The sequence below is a fragment of the Coregonus lavaretus genome, assembly GCF_964263955.1.
Source record: "Coregonus lavaretus genome assembly, chromosome: 3".
NCBI classification, from domain to species: Eukaryota; Metazoa; Chordata; class Actinopteri; order Salmoniformes; family Salmonidae; genus Coregonus; species Coregonus lavaretus.
This window is the reverse complement of record NC_139990.1, coordinates 1,723,528-1,745,956: the sequence shown is the minus strand read 5'-3', so window position 1 is coordinate 1,745,956 and position 22,429 is coordinate 1,723,528. Positions and strand designations below refer to the sequence as shown.

Here is a 22,429-nt window from a genome sequence, read left to right as displayed (position 1 = left end):
CGTTCACTTCTTCCTCATGGAGGTACAGCATATAAAAGCGATGGATAGCTTTTTTAAAGGGGCAGTCTGGGATTTTCAAGGGGTAAAATGTTTATATTCATCAAGAAATAATGGCTATTTACAAAACATTAGGAACACCTGCTCTTTCCATGACATGGACTGACCAGGTGAATCCAGGTGAAAGCTATGATCCCTTATTGATGTCACTTGTTAAATCTACTTCAATCAGTGTAGAGGAAGGGGAGGTGACAGGTTAAAGAAGGATTTTTAAGCCATGAGACAATTGAGACATGCGTGGATTCCTAATGTTGTGTACACTGTGCATCAAATGGATATACTAATCCCAGTAGTCTGTGCTTTAAGCCAACTCCTCTCTCGTTCATTGCCAAGCCAAACATGTAGGCTATGGCATCAAAACAATAGAAGAGTTGCCTACTGTCCTTCTAGTTTGGGACCCAGGCTAGCTGTCCTTCTAGTTTGGGACCCAGGCTAGTTGTTCTCGGCAGAAATATATATTTTAAAAAAAACGTCTTCTTTTTTCTGCGGCGGCAACAATTTAGCAGTGGTGGGCGACCGCTGCCAAATGAATATAGGGGAAACACTGGACCATGACTGCGTCCCAAATGGCACCCTTTTCCCTACATACAGTATAGTGAATAGAGTATCATTTGGGATGCAGCCCATGTCTGCCTGTCTAGTAATGACCCTCTCCCTCTCTCTGTCCTCTCTCTCAGGCCAAAACCCTGCGGAAGCTGATCCAGCAGACATTCAAACAGTTTGCCAACATGAATGATGACCAGAGCATCCTCATGTTCCTGGAGATTCTGGCACCCGTCTACAGATTCGATAAGGAGTGTTTTAAATGTGCTCTCGGGGTAGGCTGAATTTCACTTTATTTTATTTGTTCTTGGTTTCAAATAAAACATATATATCGATAAGATGCACTTTTGAAATCCCAGAGGATAAAATTAAAGGGATCTTTAAATACTAATGTCTTTAAGTATTTTGTTCATTAGTCCACTCTTAATACAATCTCAAAGAATTGTGCATGTCAGCAGTCAAGTTTTCAAGACAGAGCACTTTCAGTAAAGAGCAAAAAACTGGGATGATGATGCATTTAGCATCATATGATTATTTCCAAGGTTACAATTGTTTTCTCAACAATTCAATTCTGTTGTTCTCAGACAGTGGAGTAAATAAAGCCTGGGATATCATGGTTGTAATTTGGGTGATTTCGTCCGTCTCGCTGCAGCCTTAATGAAATGACAGTTGCATAGTGACCCCTGCTGGCCATAATGAACACAACATTTTTTTTTTTATCCAACAATGACATCATTGATGTAGCAGACAGGTGTTTTCATTGTTATGAGTTGGCACTTTGAAGCCGACAGACTGAACTCTCTGCTTAACTCTCATTGTGTGTGTCTCTCTTTTCCTCTTGTTGATTTGTGACTGAACTGAAGACAATAATCTCAATGGTTCTTTCTCTCTTTCTTACTGATAGTTGAGCTGGGTCATCCAAGTAGAGCTAGCCATTGGACCTGAGGAGGGCATTAGCTACCTCACAGACAAGGGCTCGACTGTAAGTAGGAAATGTTCATATTCATATTTATCGTGTTGTGCATCCTTGTCTTGCATTTCCACACAAACAAGCACAGGCCTTACAGTTATATGACTTATATAGTTTTAAACCAAGGACATCAAACTTTCTCAAAGATATTTAGGACCATTACATAGTGTGGTCTTCCTCAAAGAAGAACATCTGGAACCAAACACTACTTGTAACCTATGGACTAGTCGCTCTCTTTCCCCTCACTATACAATATCTATTTACCCTGAAAGTATTGGTTTTCAAAGAGCATTCCTAGTCATTATGTCATGACGTCTTCAGGGGGCTGAGGTAATGAGAACGAGAGAGAGACTGTTTGTTAAGTAAGTGAAATCCTCCCAAAATCGACCCTGGGGGTTTTTACCCACCAAACTGAGAGTATCAGATTTTCTTCTTGTTAATTGACCGTGAGCCAAGGTTTTAAGAAAGGTTATTTCTGGAATCCAAGAGACCCCTCTTGTTCTGTAAGCAAACGATACGCCAAAAACATCCCTGTCAAGAACAAAAATGTAGCAGCTTGAAATGGAACGTTTCCAATGAAAGAATAGATAGATAACACAAAATGCAGCTTCCCAATAAATATTGTGACCATTTAAAAAGTTAGTTCAACTTTACTTTTGGTATCATAATTAGAAATTTTCCTCTCACAAAAAGACCTCTCACTGGGCACAGACATCAATTCAACGTCTATTCCACGTTGGTTCGACGTGATCTCATTTAAATGACGTGGAAACAACGTTGATTCGACCTGTGTGTGCCCAGTGGACTGCTCTGTGAGCTAACGCACTGTATGTGAAATTATAATCTGCAGCACGGTTTATGATGTAAAAAAAAAAACATTTGATGAATTGATTGATTGATTCATTCCTCCCCTCCAGCCAACCCACCTTGCCAACTTCACCCAGGTGCAGACCATTGGGTACTCCGTCATGGAGGACAAGGAGAGGAAGGGGATGCTGCAGCTCAACGTGGCCGGTGCTGCTGAGGTACCAATCAACCCTGGTTGTGTCACAGATGGCACCTTATTCTTTATATATGTAAGGAATAGAGTACCATAAGGATGCACACATATCATCATATCCCTTACCATGAGGTTGACTTCATCAACATGACTCGACGTGTTTAAAAGGTGCAAAAACTTTTGTAAATACTGCTCATTTCACCCATTAGAAAATCACATATTTTCAGCCTGTTCCCCCCCACATTTAGCTGAGCAGTGGACATAAGTGTGCCATTTCCAAATGGTTCCACATAGAGGTCTTCTTGTTGGGGATGACTTTTACTGTAACATACATTCATCCACTCGGGGCTCCGCCCTGTATGAATGGACCCTTTCATTTGTGTTACTAGAGGATGATTATAGTATTGGGTTACTACTCTGTCTGTCAGCCATAGAGGATGATTATAGTATTGGGTTACTACTCTGTCTGTCAGCCATAGAGGATGATTATAGTATTGGGTTACTACTCTGTCTGTCAGCCATAGAGGATGATTATAGTATTTGGTTACTACTCTGTCTGTCAGCCATAGAGGATGATTATAGTATTGGGTTACTACTCTGTCTGTCAGCCATAGAGGATGATTATAGTATTGGGTTACTACTCTGTCTGTCAGCCATAGAGGATGATTATAGTATTGGGTTACTACTCTGTCTGTCAGCCATAGAGGATGATTATAGTATTGGGTTACTACTCTGTCTGTCAGCCATAGAGGATGATTATAGTATTGGGTTACTACTCTGTCTGTCAGCCATAGAGGATGATTATAGTATTGGGTTACTACTCTGTCTGTCAGCCATAGAGGATGATTATAGTATTGGGTTACTACTCTGTCTGTCAGCCATAGAGGATGATTATAGTATTGGGTTACTACTCTGTCTGTCAGCCATAGAGGATGATTATAGTATTGGGTTACTACTCTGTCTGTCAGCCATAGAGGATGATTATAGTATTGGGTTACTACTCTGTCTGTCAGCCATAGAGGATGATTATAGTATTGGGTTACTACTCTGTCTGTCAGCCATAGAGGATGATTATAGTATTGGGTTACTACTCTGTCTGTCAGCCATAGAGGATGATTATAGTATTGGGTTACTACTCTGTCTGTCAGCCATAGAGGATGATTATAGTATTGGGTTACTACTCTGTCTGTCAGCCATAGAGGATGATTATAGTATTGGGTTACTACTCTGTCTGTCAGCCATAGAGGATGATTATAGTATTGGGTTACTACTCTGTCTGTCAGCCATAGAGGATGATTATAGTATTGGGTTACTACTCTGTCTGTCAGCCATAGAGGATGATTATAGTATTGGGTTACTACTCTCTCTGTCAGCCATAGAGGATGACACAGTTGATGTGTGATGGGAGGGGCAGCTGGCAGCCCCAGTCAGAGCAGAACAGTTGTAACAGCCCTGTCCCTCTGCCCGTGCTGCTAATAATGACTCTTTGTGGGCTGCTGCTCTGTGTCCACAGCCTCTCACAGTGACCACGCCGTCACTCACCACAGCTGAAAACATGGCCGACCTCATAGACGGCTACTGTCGCCTGGTCAACGGAGCCACCCAGTCCTTCATCATACGGCCACAGAAAGGTACGTCTTCCTCACACACACACACACACACACACACACTGTCTCAAAAACATACCAGGAGGTACCATTTTACTAGATGGTTTTTAAGATTGTGTTGCTAGTGGTACACTGACAGTTGCACTCTGCCTTCGACACACACACACACACACACACACACACACACACACACACACACACACACACACACACAATATATACAGTTTGAGTTCGTATGGGGGCTGCTTACCTGCTTATGGTGTTGACGATTGTGTTGTGGCAGTCACAGATGTCCCACACACCGTCTCAAAAAGATACTACTACTAATAATTATTACTGTAGTTGAAGTTTGTTTGGGTTTGAGTGTTAACATTACTAGGTTTTCAAGATTGCGTTGCTCCAGTGATGGTCACAGATTCACTCTGCCTTGTGTGATGTTCTCATTTCAGTCTAAATGGACTGCATTGTATTAGGTCATCTCCAAACATTAGGCAATCGCCGCAACAGTAGACTGTAGTGTTATTTTTTAACTCTTCCCGTTTTCTAAGGTTTCCAGTTGTAGTTTGATTTGGAAATACACTCATACAGAATTGTTTTGTTGTGGTCATGACTTCCCCGATGCCTTTATTACACATTGATAGTAGTTGTAGGTGAATTCACTGTCAATACTCAATGCCTTTATCAGTCTGATAGAGATCTGGTTTATTTTCAAAATAATAAATAAATAATATGCCATTTAGCAGATGCTTTTATCCAAAGCGACTTACAGTCGTGCGTGCATACATTTTTTGTGTATGGGTGGTCCCGGGGATCGAACCCACTACCTTGGCGTTACAAGCGCCGTGCTCTACCAGCTGAGCTACAGAGGACCACAAAAAGGTTTTTCAACAAAAAACACCTTAGTCTTTGCTTGAAGCAGATATGTTGTTGTTGTTTTTTTTTGGGGGGGGGGGGGGGGGGGGGGGGGTGTTATTAAGCCTTGTTTGGAGTTGTACTGTCTGCTCTTTCCTTTGTGGGAGTAGAGGGGAGTAGGGGAACACTTGAAACAGGCTATTCCTCTCCTGTGCTTGTGATTTCCCCCCCCCCCCTCACCCACACACCTCTTCCTTGGATTTTACTATTCTGATACTCAAAATGATGAACATGTCTTGCATTGTTTTACGGTATCTGCTTTGCTTGACAATACCTCTCATCTGTATTTTTGTTCAACAGAGGGAGAGAGAGCATTGCCGTCAATCCCCAAGTGAGTATCTGCCATACAGTACACAACATCAGGGTCTACTGTATGGTACGGGTATATTTTGAATGTTCATTCACATAAAAACCTATATGATAGTATAAACATAAAGAACTGTGTAAGAAAGAAAGAAACAAACAAGAAACCATCTGGTCAGTAAATCTATTTGTAGGACTCCTAGCGTCAGCTCTGTTGCCGGTAATAGGCTACGCCAGCGGTCGGCAAACCTTTTCCATTTGGAGTACAAAGTTATCGTACCATTTCTACTGATCTGCGTGCCAGTTTAGATTTCCATGTGCACATTTCCGAGGAACAGTTTCATTTAATTTATAATAGTCTTCATATCTCAAAATCAATGTCATGTGGTTAATCAAAATTCTATCTTAAATGAAAATGATACAAATCTAAAAGTAACTTCTATTGCCATTGCCAATATGTAAAAGTAGCCTACATAAAGCAAACATATAAAAACATTGCAGCCTGCAGGTAGAAAATATCCTGATAAAAATAAATATCCTATAAATCACATTGGCTACGCATGGCCTGTCTGCAAGGAACTTGAAACATTCTATCAACTATTAACTTGGTCAGGCCAAAGCTTGTACTAGCAAACTTGCAACATTGGAGAGAGCTGGAAATATTTTTCAAATAGGCTACATTGAGGAGCTATTGTCATTCTCAATTGATGTGAAAACAGACTTTGTTTACTTTCAGTTTGAGGCGAAGAAAAAATTACTTTGAGAAGCTACACAATGATGGTGAGTTAAGACAATCAGAAATAGTATCAGATCCCCAAATGGGCACATTTATAGGCCTACATTTGCGCAGAGGCCAGGTAGCCCAGGCCTACTTCTATGCATAATCAGGTGCGTGTCCTTACTCAAGATTGACAGAAGCGCTCCAAACAAAAGACAATGAATAAATTGACAACTCGTAAATGGAATGAAATAAACCAAAACTTTTTCCTCACAAGTGTAGCATAGGTTGTGCACTCTGCAAACAACGTGCCCACTCCTACAATGACAACGGTAAGACTGTAATAATAATATATTGAATGCATTACAGTAACCAAACAAACATTGTAGAATCAAAATTATGGTAATTAATGGTAAATGTACTACTGGGTGATACTGGTCTGCCATCCCCGCGTACTCTGCAATGGATTACTCCACTCAGACAGGCGTGAATAAATTATTTGTATATATTTGCCACTGCTCGATTTTAAAAAATCTCGGTCGACCAGCCTATCGACCAAACAATCAGTCGACTAAATGGGGTCAACCCTATTTCAGCTAGAGCTAGAGGGGTGTTTTCCACAATCGCACCTTTTCTCTCTCTCCCTCTCTGTTTCTCTCTCTCTCTCTCTCTCTCTCTCTCCCTCTCTGTTTCTCTCTCTCTCTCTCTCTCTCTCTCTCTCTCTCCCTCTCTGTTTCTCTCTCTCTCTCTCGCTCTCTCTCTCCCTCTCTGTTTCTCTCTCTCTCTCTCTCTCTCTCTCTCTCTCTCTCTGCTCTTTGGCTCTCTGGGCTTTGGTCAAATAAGGATAAACGTTATGGAGCCAAATATTTTCCACTTAGTGTTTTCAAACACTTGTAAAGGCTCTCTCTCTCGCTCTCTCTCTACATCTCTCTCTCTCTCTCTCTCTCTCTCTCTCTCTCTCTCTCTCTCTCTACATGCCTTGCTCTCTCTCTCTTTAGCTCAAATAACAAACTCTTCTAAAAACCTGTTTAAACAGTTCTGAGGTTGAATCCTGATAAATAGTTCTCTACAGTAGGTTCTTCTCAGAATTCCTCCTCCCTAGTCCCCATATTGGTCCTGCACCTCAACACTAGATCCTTCCAAGACTGTTCAGTGGCTCCAGGAGGAGAATGGTTCTCAGAATATTCTGGATGTTTTCCATTTAGCCCCAGAGATCGTTTTCAGGAATGCACTTGAACCTCCTGGAGTTGCTGTGGACGCTGTTGATTTACTAACTGGTTTTAGGTTTGGGAATTTCCCTTGTTGATCCACTCGGTCTCTGCCCTTTACCCTGCAGGGTACCCAACAATGAGAAGAAGGTAGTAGAGGGGGTGGTCCGGAGCGCCGGGGTGCGTGCCATCTCTGTCTCAGGTAAGAGATCAGTGCCTCATCAATATCTCTGACTGTCTTATTGTACTGTACATAGCTGGGCTATTGATGGAAGTCCATATATGGGTGGCTGTTGGAGCGAAGATGACCATGCTTTTATCAGATAATCACTCTCAAGCTGATCCCAGATGCTTCCGTCCATTGATCTGTAAAGCCACTGGATATTAGTAAGTATTAGATATCTAATGCTCAACCTAATATTGCATGAACGCCCTTACTTGGATGTTTGTGGGTATTAATATGATTGGCTATACTTCCAGGATTACAAGCTAGCTAGATGGTTACCGTGGAGGTTTCTCAGACCATCTGATGTTGTCACTCAGATCATAAAAGTGCCTCTTATTTTTATTCAGTTGAGGCAACGATTTAGCAGCGGCAGTGCGGCTTTTGAATTGCACGAGGCACATCTATCACACTGGAACGTAACACTGCAGCCTTAACATGCTTGTGGATTAGCAACTGGCAGGAGGAGTCACTGCTAAGGAGATGGGGAGGACGGGAGGGGATTGGCAGGGTGAGGAGGGTATGAGGGGGCCAGCAGGTGCCAAGGCCTGCAGCTGGAGATGCCCATGCAAACACAACCCCCCCCCCCCGACGAAGATGCACACACATTTTTTTCTCGAGGCAAGCCGAAGTCTACGGCCCTTCGTCGGTCATTGGTCAACAGTAGGGATTCTTCAATGAAGTGTTTGTTGTCTTTCAACGATAGACGACTCGTTTTCATGCACATTTTGTTCACTTGAACAAATACTGCTGTAAAATTGTGCGACTAAGATCTCCTCTGCAAAAAGTCCAAAATAATGACAGATTTCTTGAGTTATCTTAGATTAGTTTTGACTATTTTGGGGAAGGGTATACTGGCTAAGGCGTCTCAAGATGGACAAACAGTACTATTGCCGCTTTTTCTGGTTTTTCAAACAAAGGCAGTATGCGAGACATTTGTTGGGTTCACGTAGCTGAACTCGGCTAGGCGCCAGCCCAACCAAAAGCATGTTGATGCCTTTAGACTCAGGAGCAGTTGGGTCCACGCTTTAGCTTCACTTACGTATCATTAGCATCAGACAAGGAGAATGACTGTCTTGTCCATTGTGTTTCACAGCTCTCCTCTCTCACTCTGTCTCTCTCTCTGTCTCGCTCTCCCCTCTCCCTCTCACTGTCTCGCTCTCTCCTCTCTCTCCGTCTTTTTCTCTCTCCCCTCTCTCTCTCTACCCTCTCTCCGTCTCTCTTTCTCCCTCCCTTCTCCCTCTCCCCTCTCCTCTCCCTACCATCTCACTCTCTCTCTCCCCTCTCTTTCCTCTCGCCTCTCTTCCTCTTTCTCCCCTCTCCCCTCTCTCTCCCCCCTCTCTCTCTCTCCCCCCTCTCCCGCTCTCGCTCTCTCTCCTCTCTCTCTCACCTCTCTCTCTCTCCCCTCTCTCTCTCTCTCTCTCTCTCTCTCTCTCTCTCTCTCTCTCTCTCTCTCTCTCTCTCTCTCTCTCTCTCTCTCTACATCTCTCTCTCCCTCCCTTCCTCCCTCCATCATTTTGCCTCCCTCTCTCTTCCCCAGTCTATTTCTCTTAATCTTCTAAATGTCAGAGGCCTGTGATGTGGCTGGTGAATGTTAATAGCCTGGGGGGCTGCAGTTACAGATAAAGGCCTGATTGAAGGGGTTGGACAGGCCCTGTTAACTGACCAGGGGTCAGAGATTAGGGGAGTAGAGAGTCAGACAGTATGGTATCAAAGAGATGCTTGTGTTCTATGCTGCTGAGAGCTTGTCTCTGAGGTTGGGAGGATCAGAGGGTGTCATAGGGTGATATTAAGTGTCGTAGGGTATCTTAGGGTGCGTCAGCTCTCTTGTAGCTACACAGTGATGTAAAGGTTGAGGAGTGTAGTACTCACAGATAGTATATTCCAGATAGATGGTTAAGAGTTTACTGATTTGTTTTAAACAATATGGTTTGATGATTTTTTAGCATATGCCCACAGTAGGCCTATCTATATAAACACTTCTTTAAATGCAGTTTTTGAAACAAACTATGGGATAAGTCTCCTCTCTACCACTGTCAGTAATTAATAGTCATACTGGTTGTTTCAGTTGCACTGTCAGACTGGATGCTATTTCATAGTGGGTTGAAAAAAATATGTTTTGGGAGTTTTGACAATTTATTCAGACAGTGAGGAAGATCGTAAGGGGAGACAGGCAAGTGGGAGAAACAGTGGGAAAGGTGGACACGGGAATCGAACCCCAGTCTCCGGTGGGGAGTTGTATATGTGACTTATGCTGAGAAGTGTTACCACCACACTACAGCTCTGCACTTGATAGTGGACATTTCGCCACATATCAAAAACACTGAGGTTAAACGGAGTGTTAATGGAGTGTGTTCTGAGACGGTCTGAGTTCCATGTTTACACCAGTTCTTGATACCATCCATCAATGCTATTACTCAGAAAGGGCTCAGAGAGAAAAGCCCTAAAAAAAAAGCTAAAGCATAAATCCAATATATTTAACTGAATTCATTCGATATTGTGTCAGTGTACAGTCATATCCAAGACCTTTTGAAGAAGTGGAAATCAATTCCTTAGCCCCGGTGTAGAATAGTGAAGGATTTATTACTATGCTGTCAGAAATGACGTATTTAAAGTGAGGCTAGCGCTGCCATGTCGGTTTTGACTACCCTGTTGGTCGGTATAAGAAAGGAGAGATTGATTAATATTTTTATTATTGACGTATTTCATGTAGTTTCATAACAGGCATGCCAGAGTGATAATGATTTCTGAGGTGTAAATGGAAATTTAAAATGTTCTCTGGAATATGGGAAAAGTTTCGGACTCCGTCACACCAACATTCATCACTCCTTCACAAATGCTGTCTGCTGCTCAATGTGTGTTCTGTGGTGAAGTTGCCCCTAGACACTGATCTGGGGTCAGTTTAGCATTTTCCCCACTAATGGTTAAGGTTAGGATTGACAGAGGGGAAGCTGATCCTAAATGTGTACCTGGGGGAAACACCCCAGAGCTGTTTTTGTCAGAAGCACTATTCATCTCTTCTTCTCACCATCTCTCCCGCTCTCTCATCCCTCTCTCTGATTGGCTGAAGACTCTGTCAACTCTGTGATCCCAACGCCTCCTAAACCTGCTAAAGCCAGGCGCTTTCTCCTTCCTTTTGTCTACTGTGCACATGACTCTTCGTCAAAGGGTACCACTGCTCTGATTGGCTGACTAGACTGACCCTGCTTCCTGTTTTTCTCTGACTAACCATGTCTGCCACACTGAGTGCCCAAATCCCCAACGCACACACACACACACACACACACACACACACACACACACACACACACACACAAACAAACACACAGGGCCACGTAACAAGTGTGTAGGGGATTGAGGTGAAGTGTGGAGATGTCAATAGAAAGTTCTGTTGAGAAACCCTCTCTAAAAATGCCTGACAAAGCAACAGCTACAATGGCCGAACAGAACTAGCCTGCCGGGAAAAAAGGAATATCTCCTCAATGAGATTAAACACATCTCATCGCTCATGCCCTATCCCTGTCGTGTCTTAGAATAAAACACCTTTAAACCGATCCAGCTTTCCAAGACTGCAAGATCAAATTAATTCCACATTTAATTTTTTCCCCGGGAAGGTGTGTCGCCTGCTGATTGTAGTCGAGTCACGGCCCGCAAAACCAATAGAGGCTGAGTCCCAAATGACACCCTATTGCCTTATGGGCCATGGTCAAAAGTAGTGCACTATAAAGGGAATAAGGTGCTATCCCCATTTGGGATGCACCAGAGCCTGACTGGGCTGTAACTGGGCTGATGATGCAGGACTGCTGTAAGGCCACGTCAGCAACCAGGCAGATGACCTATAGCTTCTGAGAGGTTAAAGACGAAACACCCTTTAATAGCTTTCTGACTTAATAACCATCTGTTTATATTGCTATAATCACACAGATGTAGATATCCTATATATCGCTATAAATTCAGCTGGATTTTGCCAGCTGAGTTTATGCCCTCAAGGATGTGTAAAAACAAAAATAATCTAACTAACAAGTTAACCAACACCAGAGAGGAAGATGCGAAGCAAGAGGGTTTACTCCGCTCAAAATCTGTACACAAAAATAAGCCCTCGAAGTGAGGAATTCCTGTATGGAGGTCAATGAGAAAGTTTCGAATTTGGTCAACAAAAAACGTAATTGCTATTTGCTACGTGGAGCTTATTTGATCAAATATACGCTTCGTAATGGTTAGGTTGTTACGAATGCACTGATGTAAGTGGACGCACCTGGTATTTCGGCAACTTTGAAAAAATCTACTTTTATATTGGAGTTGTGCCTGTTGTTCACACACGTATCTGCCCACTCAATGGCTAGAACGGTCCCACCTGATCTCGCCTCTTCCCATGCTAGAATAGCCAGGTGATAGCCAATTAACTCCACCGACCCCGTTCCGAACAATGCTGGCTGGAGTTCACTGCTCTGGCCGTCCCTTCAACCAAACTCAATCAGGTTCCACACATTCCAACGACAGACTAACTCAATTAAAGTAGAAGCTTTCCCACTGATACTAATTAAAAGCATGGATTGGATACACTGTTGAAATGCCCAGTCACTGCTTGTCTTGAGGGAAGGTGTCACGGTAACAATTATTAAACCCATTTTGAATGAATTATACTGTCTTTTATACTTTTCATATATTTGTGAAAAGTGTGTAACCTCTCCTTCTCTCTCTCTCTCTCTCTCTCTCTCTCTCTCTCTCCTTCTCTCTCTCTCTCTCTCCTTCTCTCTCCTCTCTCTCTCTCTCTCTCTCTCTCTCTCTCTCTCTCTCTCTCTCTCTCTTCTCTCTCTCTCTCTCTCTCTCCTTCTCTCTCTCCCTCTCTCTCTCTCTCTCTCTCTCTCTCTCTCTCTCTCTCTCTCTCTCTCTCTCTCCCTCTCTCTCTCCTTCTCTCTCTCCCTCTCTCTTTCTCTCTCTCCCTCATTCTCTCTGTTTTGCATGCTCTCCTTGGACCTGCAGAGGATTGTAGTGGGGATGGTAATGTTTGGCTTCTTTTAATATTTCCCTCCATTCCTTCCTGTCACCTGCTACTAACTCACTGGGGCCATGAGGGATTCTGGGGGTTTGTGTTGTGTTGTGTGTATGACTCTACTGTATGTTCCCTATGATGACTCATGAATCATATCAATCACATGAATCATGAATCAAATTAAATGAATCTGTTGTTATCTACTGCTTCTAGAGGTTTGTCATTGGTAATGCACTAATCATGCAATAGACGTGATTGGAGTTAGGGAAACAATGTAACTTTTAACGTCTCTAGAAAATGTGCTGAAAATTGTGCTGAAATCTGTCCGAGGTGCAGTGCTGCCATGTGATTCGAATCGATTGAGTTTGAGCCTGTCTACAGTGCCAAATTGGCGGGGTTTGAACTTTTGGGACTATTCCATTGGTTCCATGGTGCCAGACAAGCCTAATCAAGCACAGATTAAAGTATTTGAAAGAAAACAAATGCTAGGCTGTTTGAACCCAGGTTTGTTCAGTTTTTCTGTCCTAAAATCTGAACCGGTATTCACAAAGAGTCTCAGATTAGGCATGCTGATCTAGGATCAGTTTTTCATTTTTTATCACAATGAATAAGATTAGATAGACAGGGGGGGAACATGATCCTAGATCAGCACTCCTGCTCTCTGCCTGCGTCTTTAAGGGCCCAGCTCCAAGCCCTCTCCCAGCTCGGCCCCGTGAAGAGAGCTGAGTTTGGCTGGAAGAGCAGAGCTCCGTGGCACTGCTTTCCTTCCTGTCTAAAATGGGCCGCCTGGCGGCTGGCTAAACACTACACGATCTGGTGTTCTCCCTTCCCTAAGAGGAACAGTAGCCAAGACGGCACAGCTAGCGAATGACCATTTTCGATCAAGTCAAGATTGGACAGCCAGAGGCCGTTCACATACTGTAAACACCTAAGTCTGTTTATCTAGGGGATGGGGGATGGCAGGGAGCTCGGCCTAGTGATGGACTGGACCGTGCACACTACTCTCTGTAGAGCTCTTCTCTCTCTTTCTCTCTCGTGAAGAGAAAGGGAATAACTGGTTCCATCCCCCCCCTCCGTCTCCACGTCCCCTCTCCTCCCCTCTTCTTCACCCCTAACCCAGAAGCCCAGCTGTACTGCTGAGTTCTGATTGGCTAGACAGACAGACAGAGCAGACAGATATGCGGCTGAAACTGTGAGAGTTTCGAGCGCAAATGCTTGTGTTTCTGTGTGTGTTTACTGTACGAGGCCGAGTGTGTGCGTGTACGAGAGAACGCGTGTGTCTCGCTCTGTGTCCGGCAGTGTGGGAATTTGCCGAGGAGCACTTGCTATGTGACTCGCATATTTATTTTCAGCTGGCTGTAGTTACTTGTGTGAAAGGGGGTATGTGTCTGGCTAGCTTTATCTGTGTGTATCCGTCTCTGGAGGTGGTGTGTGTGTGTGACTGGACTGACCACGAGGCTGTTGTGTTTCTGCAGAGACAGACGATTATGCTGAGATTATAGACGAAGAGGAAACCTACACCATGCCCTCAAGTAAGTACAGCTCCATGCTCCCTGGTATTGTAGTACAGTATGTTAATGTTAATGTCTGTTGTCCAGACTGTCTCAAGGGATCCAGTCCAGATGTGTTTTCTCTAATTCTCTTTCACGTTCTCTCTCTTGGTCTCTATCTTCTCTTTCTATCTGTCTCTCTATCTCTCTCATTCTTTTTCTCTCTCTCTCTCTCGTTCTTTCTATCTCTCGTTCTTTCTCTATCTCTCGTTCTGTCTCTCTCTCTCGTTCTGTCTCTCTCTCGTTCTCTCTCTCTCGTTCTGTCTCTCTCGTTCTGTCTCTCTCTCTCGTTCTGTCTCTCTCTCTCTCGTTCTGTCTCTCTCTCGTTCTCTCTATCTTGGTCTCTTTCCTCTTTCTCTTCTTCTTTCTGTCTGTCTCTCTCTTTCTCACTCTTCGTCCTTCTCTCTCTATCCAAATTCCCTTGAACGTGGCCCCGGTACTGATTTGTGAACTATTTTCTCCCCCTAAGGCTCTGTGGATTTGTTGATGCGGCTGCTGGAGCCTGTAGAGTCCACCAAATACCAGACACACTGCCTGTGTGTGTCTTTTCTAGGAAACGTAACTACTCTAACAGTCAGATTGTCTGGTACACTCAATGTTTGGTTGTCATGGTGACAGTGTAAGACTCTACACATACTGTAACATCTATGCTTTAAAATGTGGGAAACAGGTTAGTCACATATTCATATTGATGGTCTGCCTATGATCCTTGCCTCACTTAATACTGCTGTCATGATGCTGTCCAAATCAGATACTGATTCTGTTCCATTATGATTTACTGATAGTTTAAGAAAATATCCAGGGAAAGCCTAGTAGTACATCATCAGCAAAAACCTAATATCTGTCACAAATGTTGATTATTATTAAATTGAATAGTCATGTCATTGAGTAGTCCTCATTCAGGACTAAATATGACAGGTGCCCTTTAAGTGTACTGCAGTGAAAGAATGAGTTAGTCATAGAATTAGAATCACTAGAATTAGTTAGTCATAGAATTAGGACCATTAAAATGAGTTACAGTCATAGAATTAGAATCACTAGAATGAACATAGCCCCTCAGACCATTGTACACCCATAGCCGCCAGTACACCCGCCACGGAACATTGACTTCAATGGGAATGTCTGTTCTAATAATTGGAATTATATGTCTCCAGTAACCCCAGGTCCTTAGTGACCATGATACTGAGTCTCCAGTAACCCCAGGTCCTTAGTGACCATGATGCTGGGTCTCCAGTAACCCCAGGTCCTTAGTGACCATGATACTGAGTCTCCAGTAACCCCAGGTCCTTAGTGACCATGATGCTGAGTCTCCAGTAACCCCAGGTCCTTAGTGACCATGATGCTGAGTCTCCAGTAACCCCAGGTCCTTAGTGACCATGATGCTGGGTCTCCAGTAACCCCAGGTCCTTAGTGACCATGATACTGAGTCTCCAGTAACCCCAGGTCCTTAGTGACCATGATGCTGAGTCTCCAGTAACCCCAGGTCCTTAGTGACCATGATGCTGAGTCTCCAGTAACCCCAGGTCCGTAGTGACCATGATACTGAGTCTCCAGTAACCCCAGGTCCTTAGTGACCATGATGCTGAGTCTCCAGTAGCACCATGATACTTAGTCTCGTGGGATCACATGAGGCATGAACACAATAGCCCCTGCAGCGGTGTAGTCTGCCTCCCAAATGGCACGCTATTCCCTACATAGTGCACTTATTTTGACCAGAGCCCATTGGACCTGGTCAAAAGTAGTGCATTATATTGGGAATAGGGTGCCATTTGGACGTGTAGCTGATTCACCAGGCTGTGGAGTGGACTGGGCCAGCTGACTCATAAGACTGTCTGGTCTGTGAAAGAAAGAAAGAGTTCCTCTTTAACAGGGGCTCTGTGTATGAAGACTGAGTGTGCCATCGCACACTTACACTGGGAGACCAGAGCTCTCTCCATTCAAAAAAGTAATCTATCCAGCATATATATACGTTTCTTTGTACCACATGGGGATTTGAGACCAAGGATAATGCAGAGTCCCAAATGGCACCCTATTTTCCTGTTTAGTGCACTACTTATGACTAGGGCCCATAGGGAATAGTAGTTAGAATAGGGTGCCATCTGAGACACAGCCTAAATAACACATAGATTTATAGAGGATCAAGTGTTGCGATACTAAAGCTTCAAACACGTGTAAGGAGACATCTAATGTAACATATTGTTGTTAGACAGGCTAACCTGTTTTTCCCCATTGACACCCAGCTCTGTGCACCATCTGTCTCAGAAGGTGGTTCTTTAAACCCCATACTTCTATTCCCTTGGTCCTACTTTCTTCTCTGTGTGTGTCTCCTGGTCTGTGGTGAATGGTTTCTAAAAGCCACCTCTCTTTATCCTAACCGCCCAGCAGTGAGCTATGGAGTAGACGAAGGTAACACTGTCTGTCTGTCTCTCTGTCTCTCTCTGTCTGTCTCTCTCTCTCGCTCTCTCGCTCTCTCTCTCTCTCTCTCTCTCTCTCTCTCTCGCTCTCTCTCTCTCTCTCTCTCGCTCTCTCTCTCTCTCTCTCTCTCTCTCTCTCTCTCGCTCTCTCTCTCTCTCTCGCTCTCTCTCTCTCGCTCTCTCGCTCTCTCTCTCTCTCGCTCTCTTGCTCTCGCTCTCTCTCTCTCTCCTCTCTCTCTCTCTCTCTCTCTCTCTCTCTCTCTCTCTCTCTCTCTCTCTCTCTCTCTCTCTCTCTCTCTCTCTTCTCGTTGTCCATCATGGTTGTGATTGTGGTTATGTACTGTACTAGAACGGCTCATTCAACTCTGCTACTGGAAATAGGTTTAAATCAATTAATTACATTCTCTCCAAAATCAAAGTTTGACAGACTTTTCAGATCCAGCCATATGCCTCGATCCCAAATGAATTTGAAAGATAGGAATTGTTTAATTTCATCAGCTTTCATTCGCATTCCATTTAAACCCCTGAAAAACGTTGAATTTGAAGTGAACTATTGCTTTAGTACTGTTTGCTTAACCCAAGTAGCCTATCTCTCTAGCCGTGAGATGAAGCAATCTCACCCAATCAGCACCAGAGGTGAATGTGTCTTCAATAGTGTGATTGTTCAATTGACTTATTTATTTATTATTCATGTTCTTGATGTGTTTCTTCATTGGTTTTCCTTTAATTGCTTTAACTTTTTGTTGTGAAATTCCATTTATCATCCATTCGTTTTGTTTGTTATGTGTCTGTCTGGGGAGAAAATGTGCAATTATCTTAACTGAAACGGATACATCAAACCAGTGGTAGCCTGTTGTAATTTTAAATACGCAGGGAGGAGCAAACATATTGAGTGCTACATACATGTGTGTTGACATCACTACAGCCTGGTCATTTTCTGTTGCAGTGTGTATGTCATTGCCTGGTGTTGTGTGTGAATGGCCTTATACAGATACACTATATATACAAAAGTATGTGGACACCACTTCAAATTCGGCTATTTCAGCCACACCCGTTGCTGCAGGTGTATAAAATCGAGCACACAGCCATGCAATCTCCATAGACAAACATTGGCAGTAGAATGGCTTTACTGAAGAGCTCAGTGACTTTCAACGTGGCACCGTCAAGTCAGTTCGTAAAATGCCTGCCCTGCTAGAGTTGCACTGTTCAACTGTAAGTGCTGTTATTGTGAAGTGGAAACGTTTATGAGTAACAAAGGCTCAGCCGCGAAGTGGTAGGCCACACAAGCTTACAGAACAGGACCGCCGAGTGCTGAAGCGACACTCACTACCAAGTTCCAAACTGCCTCTGGAAGCAATGTCAGCACAATAACTGTTCGTCAGGAGCTTCATGAAATGGGTTTCCATGGCCGAGCAGCCGCACACAAGCCTAAGATCACCATGGGCGATGCAAAGCGTCAGCTGGAGTGGTGTAAAGCTCGCCGCCATTGGACTCTGGAGCGGTGAAAACGCATTCTCTGGAGTGATGAATCACATTTCATCATCCGGCAGTCCGACGGACAAATACCTGCCCCAATGCATATTGCCAACTGTAAAGTTTGGTGGAGGAGGAATAATGGTCTGGGGCTGTTTTTCATGGTTTGGGCTAGGCCCCTTAGTTCCAGTGAAGGGAAATCTTAACGTACAGCATACAATGACATTCTAGACGATTCTGTGCTTCCAACTTTGTGGCAACCGTTTGGGGAAGGCCCTTTCCAGTTTCAGCAAGACAATGCGAGGTCCATACAGAAATGGTTTGTCGAGATCAGTGTGGAAGAACTTGACTGGCCTTCACAGAGCCCTGACCTCAACCCCATCAAACACCTTTTTGGGATGAATTGGAACACCTACAGTGAGCCAGGCCTAATCGCCCAACATCAGTGCCCGACCTCACTAATGCTCTTGTGGCAGAATGGAAGCAAGTCCCCGCAGCAACGTTCCAACATCTAGTGAAAAGCCTTCCCAGAAGAGTGGAGGCTGTTATAGCAGCAAAGGGGGGACCAACTCCATATTAATGCCCATGATTTTGGAATGAGATGTTCGACGAGCAGGTGTCCACATACTTTTGGTAATGTAGTTTATGTACAGTACTACCGTCTACTGCAGTCAAAATACAGCCAAGGCTTCTAGCTGTTATTATTAACAACCAAAAATGGCCTCATCAGCTCTTCCTTACTTGGGTTACCCATCCATTTGTGGCTTAGCTCACACACACAAACGCACGCACCCACACCACACCATACCACACTGAACCACACCACACCGAACCACACAACACCACACCATACCACACCACACAACTAACAGGGGTTATCTTTCCCTCCCCAGCCAGGGACTATGAGATCCAGAGAGACAGGATCGAGCTTGGACGCTGCATCGGAGAGGGACAATTTGGAGACGTCCACCAGGGAGTCTACAACAGCCCGGTAAATAGTACAAGTATATAGTACTGTAACAAGTATATAGTATTGTATAAGTATATTGTACTGTAACAAGTATATAGTACTGTAGCAAGTATATAGTATTGTATAAGTATATAGTACTGTAACAAAGAAATAGTACCGTATCTGTCTTGCTAAATGCAGACGAAGCATCTCTCCTCTCACCCTCAATCCCCACGTGTTCATCTCAATTCCACCCGACTGTTACTGTCTAGCTAAATGCATCTCTCTTCTCATTTATATGTTCAATATTTTCATGTACATAAACTGACCCAATGTTTTGTCTTATGTCTGACTTCCAGGAGAATCCCACTCTGAACGTGGCCATTAAAACGTGCAAGAACTGCACATCGGACAGCGTGCGCGAGAAGTTCCTTCAGGAAGCATGTGAGTGTGCTGAAACGTGCTGTAAGCTAGGACTGTGTCACTGTGATGGGCCTGAAAATGACTGCACACACACACACACACACACACACACACACACTACCTGATGGTAGTCTCAGGTTGCTTTACTCACTGGGTTTACAGTGTTCACCGACAGTTGAGGAAGGAATGTGTTCTATTTAAGGAAGCTGGTAACTGTAAACATTGGCTTCGTTCCAAACGTCACTATGTAGGGAATAGGGTGCCATTTAGCATGCAGTGGTGTTTGAGCCTATGTGTTAGACCTACCCCAGTTACTTTTTCTTTATTCCTTTGAAAAACTCAATCAAATCTTATTTTTTTATTTATTACATTTTTTAGGGGGTAATCAAATGTTAGTCTACAGCTTTCCACTCTAGTGTTTCAACTGTTTGTTGAAATCCTCACACCCCTTTGTGATGTTTGTTCCTCAGTGACCATGCGTCAGTTCGACCACCCCCACATAGTGAAGCTGATCGGTGTGATCACAGAGAACCCGGTGTGGATCATCATGGAGCTGTGCACGATGGGAGAGGTGAGGCGTCCTGGGGGTTTGGTTGGCAGCCAGTAACCCATACAAACACTGAGTATGTTTTGATAGATAGGCTACGTGCAGTACGCAGAGGTGTTGTTGGAGTTCTTGTCATTCTTGTAATGAATGGGAGATCACAGAAGGCAGGAACATGTTTGGAAATAGGGCCACAGTTTCCTCTGTCGTTCACCTAGCTCTGTAAAAACGAAGAGGATAAATCTTATTGACGTTTTAATCTTCCAGTTGAGGTCCTTTTTACAAGTAAGGAAGTACAACCTGGACCTGTCAACGTTGGTCCTGTTCTCCCACCAGCTCAGCACAGCCTTGGCCTACCTGGAGAGCAAACGCTTTGTCCATAGGTAAGACCATGACCCATTTAACCTGTTATTTAGGTTGACACTATAAGATTTGTAAGTTTTTACATTTTCTAATATATTTATTTGTGCCACGCTGTCAATATTTACGTACTCAATGTTCCGTTTGCAGAATTCCAGAATCTTTCCAAAATCCCCAGGTTTTCCAGAATTCCTAGTTATTGTGTATCTCTTTGTGTGGATCTCTTCAGGGACATTGCTGCCAGGAACGTGTTAGTGTCTTCCACAGACTGTGTGATGCTGGGAGACTTTGGCCTCTCCCGCTATATGGAGGACAGCTCCTACTACAAAGGTACAAACCTGTTTTATACGGTCTCTGGTACAAACCCACTGACTTCCAGGCTGGTGTTTGAGCACCATCTGCTGGTTGTGAAAGCCATTGCAGAATGTCTACGCGCTGAAGCACACATGCGTTTTTGTCTCAACGTCTAATCTCTTTTTTCAGCTTCCAAAGGGAAACTTCCAATCAAATGGATGGCTCCAGAGTCCATCAACTTCAGACGCTTTACCTCAGCCAGTGATGTGTGGATGTTTGGTGAGTTTGGCAGCTACAAATTACACACATCTAGCTATCAACTCCTGTGTTTGTGTCTGTCTATGTCATATCTAGAGCCTGTCCTAACAGTCTTTCCCCACTCCTCTCCTCCCCTCCTCTCTCCTCCCCTCTCCTTCCCTCTACTCCCCTCCTCTCTCCTCCCCTCTCCTTCTCTCTCCTCCCATCCCTCTCCTCTCTCCTCCCCTCTCCTTCCCTCTCATCCCCTCTCCTCTATGCCCTCTCTCCTTCTCCTCCCATCCTCTCTCCTCCCCTCCTCTCTCCTCTCCTCCCCTCCCTTCTCCTCCCCTCCTCTCTCCTCTCCTCCCCTCCCTTCTCCTCCCCTCTCCTCTATTCCCCTCCTCTCTCCTCTCCTCCCTTCTCCTCCCCTCTCCTCTACCCTCCTCTCTCCTCCACTCACTTATCCTCCCCTCCTCTCTCCTCCCCTCCCTTCTCCTCCCCTCCTCTCTCCTCCCCTCCCTTCTCCTCCCCTCCTCTCTCCTCCCCTCCCTTCTCCTCCCCTCCTCTCTCCCCCCTTCCTTCTCCTCCCCTCCTCTCTCCCCCCTTCCTTCTCCTCCCCTCTCCTCCCCTCCTCTCTCCTACCCTCCCTTCTCCTCCCCTCTCCTCTACTCCCCTCCTCTCTCCTCCCCTCCCTTCTCCTCCCCTCCTCTCTCCTCCCCTCCCTTCTCCTCCCCTCCTCTCTCCCCCCCTTCCTTCTCCTCCTCTCTCCTCCCCTCTCCTATCCTCCTCTCTTCTCTCCTCCCCTCCCTAACCTCTTTCCCCAACCTCCTTCCCCTCCCCCCTCCTCTCCAGGTGTGTGCATGTGGGAGATCCTCATGTACGGTATCAAGCCCTTCCAGGGGGTGAAGAACAATGATGTCATCGGGCGGATAGAGAACGGAGAGCGTCTGGCCATGCCTCACAACTGTCCCCCCACCCTGTACAGCCTGATGACCAAGTGCTGGGCCTACGACCCCAGCAAGAGACCCCGCTTCACAGAACTCAAAACCCAGCTCAGGTCAGTACCTCTGGGGGGAGAAGCTCAGGGGTCGGAAGTGCTGATCTAAGAGCAGTGTTTTCCTTTTCGATCCTAATGAATAAGATAACAAGGACAGGGAGGATCTGATCCTAGATCAGCACTCCCACTCTGAGATGCTGCATTAATATAGGCCCTGCTGAAGTATATGCCTCAGGATAGAAGGTGCCCTTAAGTACAGATCTAGGATCAGCTTAACTAACCTATTCCTAACCGTAACCATTAGTAGGGGGCGAAACACTAATCTGTCTAGAAGAAACTCTTCATACGTGCTTGGCAGTGTTCTTTCACACACAGTATCCCTGCTTTATAACTCTGGAATAATGATGTTCAACATTGCTACACAAGAGGTCACTGTTACATGTATTAATGTACAGGACACTTCAGTAAGTTTAGAAACAGAGTGGTCTCAGCTACTTAAATTGTAATCCACATAAGAGGCAACAACTTGATGCCATATTCCCAATAGAGACTATCAGATAGCAGCACACAATGCACTTCAGTGGTCTATCTATGTCAGTCAAATCCGTGGTAGCTAGATAAAGTGTGATGTACTTAGATATTTTAGTCTAGTGG

General features: G+C 44.5%; 1 protein-coding gene across 2 annotated transcripts in view; it reads left to right on the top strand.

Annotated features, from left to right (window-relative positions):
* Positions 1–22,429, top strand: part of LOC311125099 (focal adhesion kinase 1-like) — a gene marked incomplete at its 5' end in the record, with an annotated part of 1,344,976 nt that overhangs the window by 1,295,374 nt on the left and 27,173 nt on the right. The window contains 17 exons of one of the 2 annotated variants that reach the window (XM_084158370.1): positions 735–875; positions 1,505–1,582; positions 2,488–2,595; positions 4,084–4,201; positions 5,390–5,420; positions 7,447–7,520; positions 10,612–10,710; positions 12,525–12,542; positions 14,010–14,090; positions 16,440–16,490; positions 18,865–18,962; positions 19,280–19,364; positions 19,814–19,914; positions 20,155–20,270; positions 20,477–20,577; positions 20,731–20,820; positions 21,631–21,835. In XM_084158370.1, coding sequence (XP_084014496.1) covers positions 735–875; positions 1,505–1,582; positions 2,488–2,595; positions 4,084–4,201; positions 5,390–5,420; positions 7,447–7,520; positions 10,612–10,710; positions 12,525–12,542; positions 14,010–14,090; positions 16,440–16,490; positions 18,865–18,962; positions 19,280–19,364; positions 19,814–19,914; positions 20,155–20,270; positions 20,477–20,577; positions 20,731–20,820; positions 21,631–21,835 — 1,595 coding nt within the window. The remainder of the gene's footprint in view (positions 1–734; positions 876–1,504; positions 1,583–2,487; positions 2,596–4,083; positions 4,202–5,389; positions 5,421–7,446; positions 7,521–10,611; positions 10,711–12,524; positions 12,543–14,009; positions 14,091–16,439; positions 16,491–18,864; positions 18,963–19,279; positions 19,365–19,813; positions 19,915–20,154; positions 20,271–20,476; positions 20,578–20,730; positions 20,821–21,630; positions 21,836–22,429) is intronic. The other variant, XM_084158371.1, reaches the window with a different exon arrangement.